At 41.0% G+C, this 13,786-nt stretch overlaps 1 protein-coding gene across 4 annotated transcripts in view; it reads left to right on the top strand.

Moving 5' to 3' along the window:
- The first annotated feature begins 10,299 nt into the window (after positions 1–10,299).
- Positions 10,300–13,786, top strand: part of epha8 (eph receptor A8) — a 140,964-nt gene continuing 137,477 nt past the window's right edge. For 3 of the 4 annotated variants that reach the window (XM_051948476.1, XM_051948478.1, XM_051948479.1), the window contains exon 1: positions 10,300–10,667. In XM_051948476.1, the coding sequence (XP_051804436.1) occupies positions 10,580–10,667 (88 nt within the window). In that variant the 5' untranslated portion in view covers positions 10,300–10,579. The remainder of the gene's footprint in view (positions 10,668–13,786) is intronic. The other variant, XM_051948477.1, reaches the window with a different exon arrangement.

Consider the following 13,786-nt stretch of genomic DNA (forward strand, 5'->3'; position numbering starts at 1 on the left):
GACACCTGTTACACGTGACCTCTCCGTAACCCCAAAACACCCACCTACCTTCAAGCATGGTGGTGGCAGTATTATACGCTGGGAATGGTTGGTGCAAGTCGAACTGATGCTTTACACAAAGTAAATGAAATAATAAAGACAAAGGATCACCTTCATATTGTTTAGGGAAACCAAAAGTCATCAGTCAGAATGTTGGGTCTCAGATGTAGTTTGGTGTTGTAACAAGGCGATGACCTCAAACACACTTCAAAAGTAGTAAAGAAATGGCTAAATCAGGCTAGAATGAAGGTTTGAGACTGACCTCCCCAAAGTTAAACACCATCAAGAACCTGTGGACTTTGATGAAGAAACAAAACTGTGTGAGAAGGCCAAGAAATTTTGTTAAACTGCAACAATTCTGTCAAGAGGGTCAATGATCCAACCAGAAACTTGTGGATGGCTACCATAAGCGCATAGTTGAGGTGAAACAGAAATAGGGTTTTCATTCACTTATAATTTTTACTTTTTTCTACTTTGCTATTCGCTGTTCAGCTGCAAACAGTAAAATTCAACACCTCCTGCCAACATTTCATAATAAGGACCTAAAAGAGAAGGAAGAGATGTTGGCTTGTGAGTGATAGGACTTTGTTATAGCATTTTTGCTGTTTATTTGGAAGCACTGGGGAGCACTTTATTTTGCTGTTTTTTTTTTTTCAAGCGCTCCTATGATGCAGGGTTTTGTTTTTGGAACGACAACATGTTGACAACACATCGCCATTCTAACTGCTGTTAGATGGAAAGGAGCGACCGTGACAACAGCTTTCTGAAAAGTTGGAGATCTTCAACAGGAACCGCTCGGAGCAGCCACAAAGAAAGGTGTTTTTTCTCAAAGCAGCCACATTCACTCTCCTCTTTGGGAATGATTTCAAAAAAAGATGCTGGCACTGAGGGAAAAAAAAGCCACAGAATGATTCATTTGGAACCTATTTTAATGATTGTTGATGATGTTCAGCAGTCTTGTCAAGGTGGAGGCGAGCCCATGAAACAACAGCATCACTCGTTTTAGCAAATGCCCAGAAATAAGATACCGAATGTTTTCATTGAAGTTAAAAAAAAAGTGCCACATTGGAGAAATATAATTCTTCTCCATCAGAAGCACAGGAGGAAACAGCGAAATGTTATTAAAGAGCCACAAAATCTGCAGTGGGGGGCAGCCGGGTTTGATGGATGGATGTTTCAGTAAAATTAGTTTTAATGCTGTTTTCTTTGACCACAGTTGTTTCCTGACCCTAATGATGTTAAACCAAAAAAAAGAAGAAATTTAATCATATGATTAAACAGCTGAAATAGATCCACTGTTCTGCAGGAAACACTCAAGCAAATAGAGTATGAAAATAAAATTGTTAAGCAGTTTTAGAAGAAATAGAAATTGTCTTTTTTGCTGGTATGACATGACAATGTTACGTACTAAGATAATATTATAAGGAATTTAACACACAGGTAAACATGGAGGAAGTATTTAATTTGCGTTGACATCAATCAGCACCAAGGTGACACAGAAGTAAACCAGAGAAAAGATTTTGTTGCAAAATATAAGAAAATGTATGCAGAAAATGCCTGTTTTTGATATATGAGAAAATACAACCTTGATTAGTCCCACAGGAAATTCTTGTGCCAGATATTGCTCAGAAAAGAATAAAATGACATAGACCAGAAAGTGCAGTGCCTATAAAGTAGAAAAGCAAAAAAGATATAAGTATGATATATTACTGAAATAAAATAAGTGAGCTCAGATTACGTGAGGATAGAACAGTAAAAAACAAGAAAAGCACTCAAAGTGCAGTACTCCTCCAAGGCTGCTCAGTCGTATTATTACCAGTGGCTGAAATCTTGAAAACATTCGTGACAGAAATCACAGCACTATAGAATGTGGCCATTAATATAAATCTACCCACAAACCAAATGACCTTGCGCTGAGCACAGGCGTGTGTTATGAATGTGTACGTTTTGTCTGGATATCGAATTGACCTCAATATGTAGCAGGCAGCTGACATTGATAGAACTCGGAAACACCCTCACAATTTAATCAATTGTTCCTTGCATCATTTCCGACTGGTAAGTCCCGATAAGTCCGCAGCAGTTGATTTGTAGTAGGATCATGATCGTGTGATCCTCAAGCAGCTGATGTAGCGTTTACTTGTTGTCATGGTTACAGTGGCACCGCTATCTGGCAATGATACAGAAATCCTTAACAAATCCATGGATCCAGACTATCAGCCGCATCACTGCCAAAATCAAATCACTTGGTCCTTGTGTCATTTCTGACCTTCCCTGAAAATTTCATCCAAATCTGTTCCTCTGCTTTTGAGTAATGTTGCTAACAGACAGACAGACAGACAGACAGACAGATGGACAAACGTGCACCGATCATCTCATAACTCTGCTGCTCCTTGGTGGAGTAATTACACACATGATAATGAAATACTGCAGCTGAGAAATGAAATGAAAATGAAAATATTGCACAACACACTGACAATGTTGCACATCAAAGTGAAATATTGCACCTTAGAAAGCAAAATATGAAATTTTGCACATGGAATTAAGTTAAATATGAACAACTGCTTCAAATAAAATGTCAGTAAATAAAAGGCTCTTGCACTATTTAAGCATGGACGGTGCTGGTAAATTCTATCAAAGTTAGTGGAAGCATATGCTTTTTAGAAGGAGTTTTTTATTATGGTAATTGGTGTTGATGACAGTTGTCGGGTAAAAATTACCGCTTTTAGTGTGTTTCGATGGCTGGTTAGTTTACGGCCGAAATTAATTTACCTGAAATGATTTCGCCGGCTTTGAAGTGACTCGATTACGGCGAGGTGAAACAAGACGGAGCTCAGCTGATCAAAGAATTAAAGCGAGCGGCGACTCACTCGGCTCTGAGCAGCTCTGTCACTGCTGAGCTATATTTAGCCGACGGCACACAAGCCCCACAACAGTCGGCACGCACTGACCCCCACCATCTGCTCGCTCCCTCACACAACACACACGACACACTCAGGTAAACAGACACACACCTGAAGGTTTTTAATGCCAACTGCTGCCCACAGACCCTCCAGGTAACACCCAGGTGAAGTTATTAAGATTCCTGGTGCTACAAGGGGACACCCACTTTGTTGCCACGGTGATGGCATTGCTGGTCAGTTTTCCTCATTATATTAAACCAGATGCTGATACTGTATACAACAACAAGGCTTGCTCAAAGGCAGAGCTGAGAACTATGGGGAGCCATTTTAATGAGCTTAAGTCTGTGAGTGTATATGTGTGTGGAGGTTGAGTGTGTGTGTGTGTGTGTGTGTGTGTGTGTGTGTGTGTGTGTGTGTGTATAATAACACATCTATCACGCGTTTCCATTCTTTACACTGCTTCAATTACAGTTAAAAGGACAAAATGACCCTGGAATATCACCATTTCTCTTCCTCGTGTTCGCATTTAAATTCATATTCCGGCCTATTATTCTGGTAATACCTGTGCGCCTCACATTATTCACACTCTCTTGGACATTTTATTTTGAATGCAGAGATTTTCCGCCACCTCCCGTAAAGCCAGAAACGAGCGAAGACTTTACGGCGCTCGCTGATGTCACACTGATGTGTTGCTGCATAGAAAATGAATTTGCAAAAGATATGAAAGGTGGCTGCCAGTGTCATTTTTACAGGGGATGCACATCTGTTTTCTGCTTCAGTACAACACAATAAAGGAGTTTTTGGGGTGTAAAGACACAGAACAAGCATCTGTGGTGCGTTTGCTCCAGGCTGTACGCTTTAATAGACAACCGTTCCTACAACCGTTCTTGGTTGTTTCTGTAATATTCTCTACTACTAATAGGGGAAAAAACACAGTGTCTCTGTGTCTGAACTCTTTTGTCAGTTTTCCAGTTCCAAAGCAGCCTTTTTCTTCTTTAAATCCCTCCAGTCATGGCACAGTGACAGAAGTCAGTGATTTGTTTTGGTGTTTTTTTTTTTTTCTTTCTGTATGTTGATGGTGTTCAAGGCGTCAGAGAGCATTCTGTTCTCTGCTCTTGGAAGACTGGAGCGTCAGGGTGAAGATGACAGGGTTGTTGTCCTCGCAGGCGTGCAGCCTATTAGACAGGCAGACTGACAGTGCAGCCTAGTGGTAAAGAAATCGAGCCTAACACATGAACACACACTGCAGATGAGGGACAGAACGGCTACAGAGCAGAACGCCGTCTGACCCGATATCACGCACACGGCCCTTTGTGTTCGTTTGTTCGCGTTTATGTGCGCGTCTCGCTCCCTGCAGCCTTTATTGAGACGATGCACGTAGGCAAAAGGCTCCCCTATACATGCTGTGGAGGAACCATTATAAACCCACACAGAAACCCCTGTGTCTGCAGGCCTGGGGGGGGGGTGGAGGAGGGACTTTGGCAGGCGCCACAGTTTGGCCTCTCAACTAACCTCCATCTCCTTTGCTGAGCAGGCCAGCTGCATGTATGTTCACACTCAATATTCATGGACAGCCCTCGCTTAAAGTCTTAAATATTTTGTAAGGATGAGTCGTAGTTTTCTTCTGGTGTGCGTGTGAGGCAGACCGAGCAGCAGTGATGCTTCAGCAGCAGCAGTGTTGTCGTGATGGCAGTGGAGCTGTGACAGTGTTGTGCTGCCGTGTCCTGGGGCTCACAGGGCGAACAGTTCAGTTTGGAAACTCAGCACGGCAGCGGTGCTGGCAGACCTCGGTGACACACTCATCCTGTACACATTAGACCGCAGTTACAGCTTGAGAGAGCAGCTGGCGCCGGATCACAGGGGCATGGTGGGAAATAGCTCTGATAAACTCTGATAAAACAAAGAATTTACTCTGATATTTACACTTATTACTTGCATTTTAATGACAAAGTAAATTGTATTTTAAAAACTTAGCACAAATACCACTATTGTTATCATTAGTTGTAGTAGTGCTAGTATAATGTACAAATGTTATTATTTTCAGCCACTTTCGGTCAAGAGAGTCATCTTAATATCTCGTTGATGTTGTTAATTATGATAATGATAGTAGTTATGTGGTACTAGTTAAAACAATTGCACATGATTAAAATTACTGTAATATTAAATGTTGTGGAAGTATGCAGTATTAGCTGTTCTTCTGATGATTAATTGTTGCTGGTGCTGATGATAATGATGATGACAGTAGTTATAGCAGTAATAGTACCAGTTAAAAGAATGACACATTATTACATTACTGTCAAATTAAAAGTTGTCAAAGAATGTAGTATTAGTAGCATTAGCTTTTTTTTTTTTTTAATAATGATTAGCATAACTGTTGTTGTTAATTATGATAATGATAATAGCTATGTGGTAACAGTACGAGTAAAATAAATTGCACATGATTAAAATTACTGTAACATTAGAAGTTGTGGATGTAAGTAGTATTAGTAGCATTAGTTCTTATGATGATCAGCAAAATTGTTGTTGATGGTGGTGGTGATGATGATGGTAGTTGTAGTGGTAAAAATACTAGTAAAAACAATTGTACATGATTAAAATGACTTCAATATTGAAAGTTCTGGAAGTAAGTAGTATTGGTATCATTAGTTGTTGCTATTATTTTCAGTGTTGTTGTTACTTTTGTTGATGGTGGTAGTAGTTATATTAGCACTAGTACTAGTAAAAAGTATTTCACGATTAAAATTACTTTCAAATTAAAAGTTGTGGATGTAAGTAGAATTAGCAGCATTAGTTGTTATTATTAATATTGGTGGTGTTGTTGCTAATAGTAGCTATAGTGGTAGTAGTTCTACACTCAAAAATATAAATGCAACACTTTTGTTTTTGCTCCCATTTTTTTTTAGATGAACTCAAATATCTAAAACTTTTTCCACATCCTCAATATCATCATTTCTCTCAAATATTGTTCACAAATCTGTCTAAATCTGTGATAGTGAGCACTTCTCCTTTGCTGAGATAATCCATCCCACCTCACAGGTGTGCCATGTCAAGATGCTGATTAGACACCATGATTAGTGCACAGGTGTGCCTTAGACTGCCCACAATAAAAGGCCACTCTGAAAGGTGCAGTTTTATCACACAGCACAATGCCACAGATTTGAGGGAGCGTGCAAATGGCATGCTGACAGCAGGAATGTCAACCAGAGCTGTTGCTCGTGTATTGAATGTTCATTTCTCTACCATAAGCCGTCTCCAAAGGCATTTCAGAGAATTTGGCAGTACATCCAACCAGTCTCACAACCGCAGACCACGTGTAACCACACCAGCCCAGGACCTCCACATCCAGCATGTTCACCTCCAAGACGGTCTGAGACCAGCCACTCGGACAGCTGCTGAAACAATGGGTTTGCATAACCAAAGAATTTCTGCACAAACTGTCAGAAACCGTCTCAGGGAAGCTCATCTGCATGCTCATCGTCCTCATTGGGGTCTCGACCTGACTCCAGTTCGTCGTCGTAACCGACTTGAGTGGGCAAATGCTCACATTGGATGGCATCTGGCACGTTGGAGAGGTGTTCTCTTCACAGATGAATCCCGGTTTACACTGTTCAGGACAGATGGCAGACAACGTGTGTCGCATCGTGTGGGTGAGCGGTTTTCTGATTTCAATGTTGTGGATGGAGTGGCCCATGGTGGCGGTGGGGTTATGGTATGGGCAGGCGTCTGTTATGGACCAAGAACACAGGTGCATTTTATTGATGGCATTTTGAATGCAGAGATACCGTGATGAGATCCTGAGGCCCATTGTTGTGCCATACATCCAAGAACATCACCTCATGTTGCAGCAGGATAATGCACGGCCCCATGCTGCAAGGATCTGTACACAATTCTTGGAAGCTGAAAACGTCCCAGTTCTTGCATGGCCAGCATACTCACTGGACATGTCACCCATTGAGCATGTTTGGGATGCTCTGGATCAGCGTATATGACAGCATGTACCAGTTCCCACCAATATCCAGCAACTTCGCACAGCCATTGAAGAGGAGTGGACCAACATTCCACAGGCCACAATCGACAACGTGATCAACTCTATGCAAAGGAGATGTGTTGCACTGCATGAGGCAAATGGTGGTCACACCAGATACTGTTTGGTTTTCTGAGTCCCCAGACTCTTGTTATAGATTCTTCCAACATTAGATTTAATATCTAGCTCGTCCAATAGATTTCCAAGTCACATAAATTACACATCAGAAATGTTTCCCTTGATCATCAATGATGTGCTATGACATTTGGTAGTGATAAATCGTACATTTTCTATGAAATTCGGAAAAAAATACATCAGAAATCCCCATTAAAATGAATGGGAAGGCAGCCTGACAACTACCAAATCTACCAAATCTCAGCCATGTGATACAGGGTTCCCCCTGTATCACTGGCAGATTTTATAATAGAAACTTCATTCAAAGTTTAAGCTGGTCACAAGGCTTTGGATGTTATTCATCAAATCTGCATTTTATTATTATTTTTTTAAGAGTCAAGACCTTGTCTTCTCACAATTTCTACTCTAACCATTTATATATACAAATGTACACATTTTTGTCCTCTTTCTAGCTGGCAATGTTGAACTTCTAAATAATTCTCTCCCAGGTAACAATGATCTTAATTGAAATTTTCTGGTTCAGTGTACCAAAGCATTGAGGGACACTTAATACTATTCTTTGGGCTAATATAGTATAACATATCAAACTAAGTACAAAGTACGATCATTACTACTTGCAGCAGAACCAGTATTAGTGGTAAAGATTTTATAGTAATAAACAGAGACTTTGGCCTGATGCTCGTTTTCATGATGAGTACTTTAAGTGTATAAAAGTTCAGTGTTGACAGTCTCAGCTCAAGGTCTATTTAGTAGCTCGTCTTGACCATCTGATGACATCACATGATTTTATGAACATATCAGACCCTAGATTTTATCAGTTGACCTTGAGTTGGGATTGTTTCTTCTGCAGTTTGGTATTAGTTTTACATCACTTAGCATTCGTCTTACTTCATGAATACAAATTTGTGTAAACAGATTTTGGCAGAGTGACTAAGAATCTCATTTTCTGTCAGTTTTGTGAACCAAACCGACAACTGAGGCTTCCTTCAGCAATCTGTGAAGGTGTAACAGAACAGCTGCTGTAATCATTCCCACTATCATGAAATCAATAAATCCTTAAGTAACAGTGACGCATACACATATATGTGTACACTCAATGGCCACTTTATTTGGTACACCTGTTCAACTGCTCGTTAACGCAAATATCTAATCAGCCAATCACATGGCAGCAACTCAATGCATTTAGACTTGTAGACATGGTCAAGGCAACTTGCTGAAGTTCAAACTGAGCACAAGAGTGAAGAAGAAAAGGGATTTAAGAACTTGGCAACTTGTTCTGACTGTTTCAGAAACAGCTGATCTCCTTGAATTTTACACACAACCATCTCTAAGGTTTACAGGGAAAGGTGTGAAAAACAGAAAATATCCAGATAGCAGTTTTCTTGTCTTATTGATGCCAGAAGTCAGTGGAGACGAGTCAGACTGGTTTGAGATGATAGAAATACAGCCATGGCCATAAGTTTGGACACAAGTACCATGACGCTTGTGAATCTTAGAAAATACCACAAAATTGTCACTTACAATACAGTACACAACTCCTGGGAACTATATTAAGTTTCATATTTAAAAAAAACATCAAAAGAGTTTGGTGTCATTTTGTTATTCTTACCAAATTCGGTTGTGAAAGTACTGCATTTTTTTGTTATTTTCTTCTAATATTATGTTTTGGGAACAAAGTTGTTCCAATTGTTGGAATTTATTGATAATATTATATCCCTTGTTGATTTGTTGACTAATTAAACTGGTGCAGTCAAAAAATATTAGTTATGTTCTGTAATAGACATCAAAACAGACATAAGTCATGCTGTGTCCAAACTTATGGCCATGGCTGTACATTGGGTGCCACTCCTGTCAGCTAAAAACAGGAAACTGAGGCAACAAGTTATACCAAAATTGGACAGTAGAAGATTGGAAAAATATTACCTGGTCTGATGAGTCTCCACTTCAGCTGCGACATTCAGATGGTCAGAATTTGGCGTAATCAACATGCCTTGTATCAGCGCTTCAGGCTTGTAGTGGTGTAAAAATGTGGAGGATGTTTTCTTTCCACACTTTGAGCTCCTTAGCACCAACTGAGCATCGTTTAAATGCCACAGCCTACCTGCCTGTTGTTGCTACCCATGTCCATCTCTTTATGACCATGTACCATCTTCTGATGGCTACTTCCAGCATGATAACGCTCCATGTCACAAAGCTCAAATCATCTCCGACTGGTTTCTTGAACATGTCACCAGACCTCAATCCAATAGAGCACTTCAGCAATTGTAATACTATGTTTTCAGCATTGTTGAATCTATGATACAAATCATTCAGACAGCTCTGAAGGCAAAAGAGGGGTCTAAACTGGTACTGGCAAGGTGCATCCAATCAAATGGCCAGTAAGTATGCCTATTTATGGTATATCAATGTGCCGAATGTATGAAAAATGACAGTTAACATATATGAACCATCTTCTGATGGCTGCCTCTGGCTGGATAATGCTCCATGTCACACAGCTCAAATCATCTCATACTGGTTTCTTTAACATAACAATGAGTTCACTGAGCTCCAATAGAGCACCATGGGGATGTGGTGGAAGATTCGACAGCAACGCCTTGATGCGATCATGTCAATATGGACAAAATCTCTGAAGAATGCCCTCCAGCACCTTGTTGAATCCATGCCACAAAGAATCCATGCAAATTGTACCTAGTAAAGTGGCCGGTGAGTGCATATATAAGGATGTGAGGTCACACTCTGCTGCCCCTGGACGTACTATAGATAATAGCTTTATGAATGCAATAAGGAAGATCGATAACCGATCATTGTCCTTGGGCCTCGCAGACACGCTGCTGTTTTCAGTTCATCCCATCAGTCAGATATTTGCCACTGGGTAGGTGAGAGTCAGTGTGTGTGTGTTTGTGTGTGTGTTGGAGGGGAGGCGAGCCAATGACAAATGAGGGTAAATAACAGAGAGAGAGCGAGGTGGGGTGGAGTTGAGGGGGTGTGGAGTGCAGCGTGCCAGCTCGTGACCCACAGAGATAAACAGAAAGTGAGAGTTGGCCGGGCAGGTAGGACAGGAAGGTGTGGCGACCGAGAGAGCGTTTAGCGTGCCATCCCCGTGCTGTAATTGGCTGCCACAGCTTTGACAGACGCGCTGGTCCCTCCCCCTCCTGAAAGTCTATGCATGCATCTGTGTGTGTGTGTGTGTGTGTGTGTGTGCGCGGGCTGTGTGAGGAAGCCGGCAGACTGAAGCGAGCCTCAGAGGCAGCTCCAACTCCAACCCAATGAGCTCACAGCCCTCACACTCATTCACACACACTCTCTCCTCCTCCCCGCTCTCTCCTCAACCCTGGGACACAAGAAGAAGAGGAGGAAGGAGAGGAGAGAGAGAGAGAGAGACAGAGGGAGGGAGGGAGGCAGCAAGAGGCAGAGAGGGAGAGTGAGGGCGAGGGAGTAAAGAGAGAGGAGAGAGGGGAGAGGGAGGCAGAGGGAGAACACCATGGCTTCAGATCCGGGGCTGGCTGCGATGCTGCTATGGACTATATCATTACAGGCTGTGGGCACGGCGGGAACTAACAGCAACGAAGGTAAGGAGTGTTTTGCGTTTGAAAGAAGAAGAGGAAGAAGAAAAAAAAGGTTAAATAATGCATAGTCTCTGATAGCGGGGGGATTAACTTCACACATGTGACAATGAGCCACACTTGAACCCAAAAGCGTGACATCAAAGTTTGCTGTGCAGCACAACTCGAGGAAATCCGTGTGATGTCTGTGCATGAACTCATCCTGACATTGCTCATGTATTTGCCTCGGTTGCGTGTCAAGCTGCAGTAATAGCGCATGTGTCGACCGCGAGGTGAGGCGAGGTGGTGACGTGAAAGTGTCTCTTTCCCCCCCGTTGTGTTATCTGAGGTGAGCACGAGTTGTGAAGGCTGCGTTTCAGTTCTCTGGTCTCCCCCGAAGCCCCAGTCTGGGGTTTGTTTACGTCCATCCCCCGTCCTTCATGTCTTCCGCCGCGAGACGTGAAAACTGTTATTGTCACTTGTTCAACTAATACCTCTCGTGCACCCCACAAACTCCCCGCACCTTTATTTACGTGTGCGTGTTGTGACAGGGTCCTTGACATGGGTCTGGTCTCGCATGGCTGAGTGACAGCAAACAACTCAACTCCTTGGCCCTCTTCTTCGCCCCAACGGCAAAGCTTTCACTGCTGCAGGGTGAGAAATTTAAAAAAAGAATCCTCAAGAAGAAGAGATAGTGGAGGAAATAAAGGGAGAGAATCAGCGCTTTGGTCCAGGTTGGGATCAGCCCAGCGGTGGAGAGGTGAGGGCAGCCACTTATCCCGTGTTAAGCTGAAGAAAGTCGTGGAGGCAGCGTCAGGGCCGCCTCGGGTCAGATTAGGAGGAAGTGAAGGAAACGCCACTGACACCCGCTGCCCTGTCTGGTCCAGCGCCATTAAGATCCTGTTCTACCTGCACGTCACATCTATTTCCCTTTCCTTCCATTGCCGCTCTTGCTTGGACCGGATCTTTAGCTCGTTGACCTCCGTGTCAAGTGTTCCCGTTTTCGCTCACAGTCCCGGAAACTGCCCGTGAATGTAAATTTGAAAGCTCATGTTGAAAAGTCTAATAGTTTTTTAAAATACGAGCCTCTTTAGCTGCCCGGCACTCGTCCTAAAGTGTTTGCACAAAGCATAAGTGCATGGTGGATCATGAACTTGACTTTATCGCACATAAACTAAATTGTGGCCTCGATAAACCATTTAAACCAACACGGTGTCGCCATTTCTGTCGTAAATGTTAGATTTAGACAAAACTTTAAAGCATTCACTTTAAAATATGTCAGTTGGCTGAAGCTGATGTGATTTTACATTTATTTCGTAGAACATAGGTCCTAATTCTTCCACCAAGTCTTTTTAGTCATTTTTCAGCCACAAAAAGTTTCTTCTCATGAAGAAAACGCCATCCCTTCCTGCCTGGAAATAACCCTAAATTTGCACACGAAACCAAATTCTTTAAAAAAAAAAAAAGAAGCAGTATTCCAACAAAGAAATACTTTCACAAATTGTGTTGCTTGAAATGTACACACTGCAATTGTCAACCACATTGTTGGGAAGTTGCGATAGAGGTATTAAGTCTTTATCTCGGCCTCCAGTAGTCCATTGTTCTCACAACATTTCCATTATGTGAAGGAATTGACTGATTTGTTTATCAGTTCTGCCACCAGTTCACCCAGTGTTTCCACTCCATTAAAACCAGTCTCCAGTCAGCTGCTAATTCCTATGATATGCATTAAGGATTTACTTTAAATAGTTTTCATTTAAACTAAACTCCAAAGCTGAACCTCAATTCATATTTTTCCTTATCGGAATTCATCTAAATAACACAGCAAATTAATTTTCAAGATTAGTTTGATTCTATGTTGGAAATGATTAAGGGCAAAATTTTAATTAATCCCCCACATTTTTTTATTATTACTTTTTCACCGTTTTGTTATTGTTCTGTTGCTCTTTTTTTTAAAAAAAAAAATCATCCTTGCACGAAAAATTTCATTTCTCCTCTGCTTTGGTTCGGCTGCGTCTGACTCGAGGGCAATTACAAATATTACATGTACATGGAAGAGATAACCTTGGAATGAATGAAGGGCTGGAAATTAAATTGGTGGAAGAACAGGTATTGAACCGCTCAGGCAGCCATGCAGAGCCTCGCTGACGCTCAGGAGCGCTCACACGAGACGGAGCGAGTTTTTGTATGTATATTGGATGTCGAGCAGCAAGCCAGCCATTTTGTTTTCCTTCATGGTTCACGTTTGCAGTCATTTTATCTCATACCGATCCATACAAATGACCAGGAGTGTTCTACAAGGCTGAGTGTGACTCTCCACTCACACATGAGGCTTTGAATGTATTCTATCCATCATGACTCCAGTGTCCTTCAACACATATTTATTTTATCTTGGTGTTGGTCTGTGCGTGTGTGTGTGCCACTGCGTGTGTGTGTACACGCAGTATACATGTGAATGAATGTATAGTTAAGCAAATAATATTCTGACATCTCGTTGTATGTCTGCGCACTTCTTCAATAGGAGAAAATAAATCAATTTTAAAAAAATAAAAGCTGTTAAAGCTCTGTATCGTCAAAAGTTGAAGAAGTGAGTTTTTTAACAAGTCCATTTTTAATTTTAAAAATATCTCAGCAACATTTATAAATGTTTACATTGTTGACGTCAGGATCTCAGTCCACAGAGGAACATAAATGGCTTTAGTTTAATTTAAAAAATCAAAAATATACTTGCATCACATTTTACTAAAATGACACTACATACCACAGTCTTTCAAGGAACAATCTGTCCTTTTTGGCTAATTTTCCTGTTATTCTTTACATAAACTATTAAAACATCCCATGAAGAAAAGATAAAATGTGTAAAACATTTATAAGTTCCTTTAAAAAAATAAAAGCAAATTAATTTTATACATTTTAATAATCAAAGAATATTTTAGCTATTTGTTACAGTAACTAATAATGATTTAATCAGTTTTTCAATTATTTTTCTTTACTACATGATGACATAATGATGATTCTTCACTTATGTTTTGTCATTTTTAAATTTCTTTTTTACATTCCTAACATTCAACAACTTTACAAAAAGTTAATGTTGGAAACATTAGATTTTTTCCCTCAAATTTATTTATTTTGAATGTAATGGTGAT

The sequence above is a fragment of the Acanthochromis polyacanthus genome, chromosome 5 (assembly GCF_021347895.1).
Source record: "Acanthochromis polyacanthus isolate Apoly-LR-REF ecotype Palm Island chromosome 5, KAUST_Apoly_ChrSc, whole genome shotgun sequence".
Taxonomy (NCBI): Eukaryota; Metazoa; Chordata; class Actinopteri; family Pomacentridae; genus Acanthochromis; species Acanthochromis polyacanthus.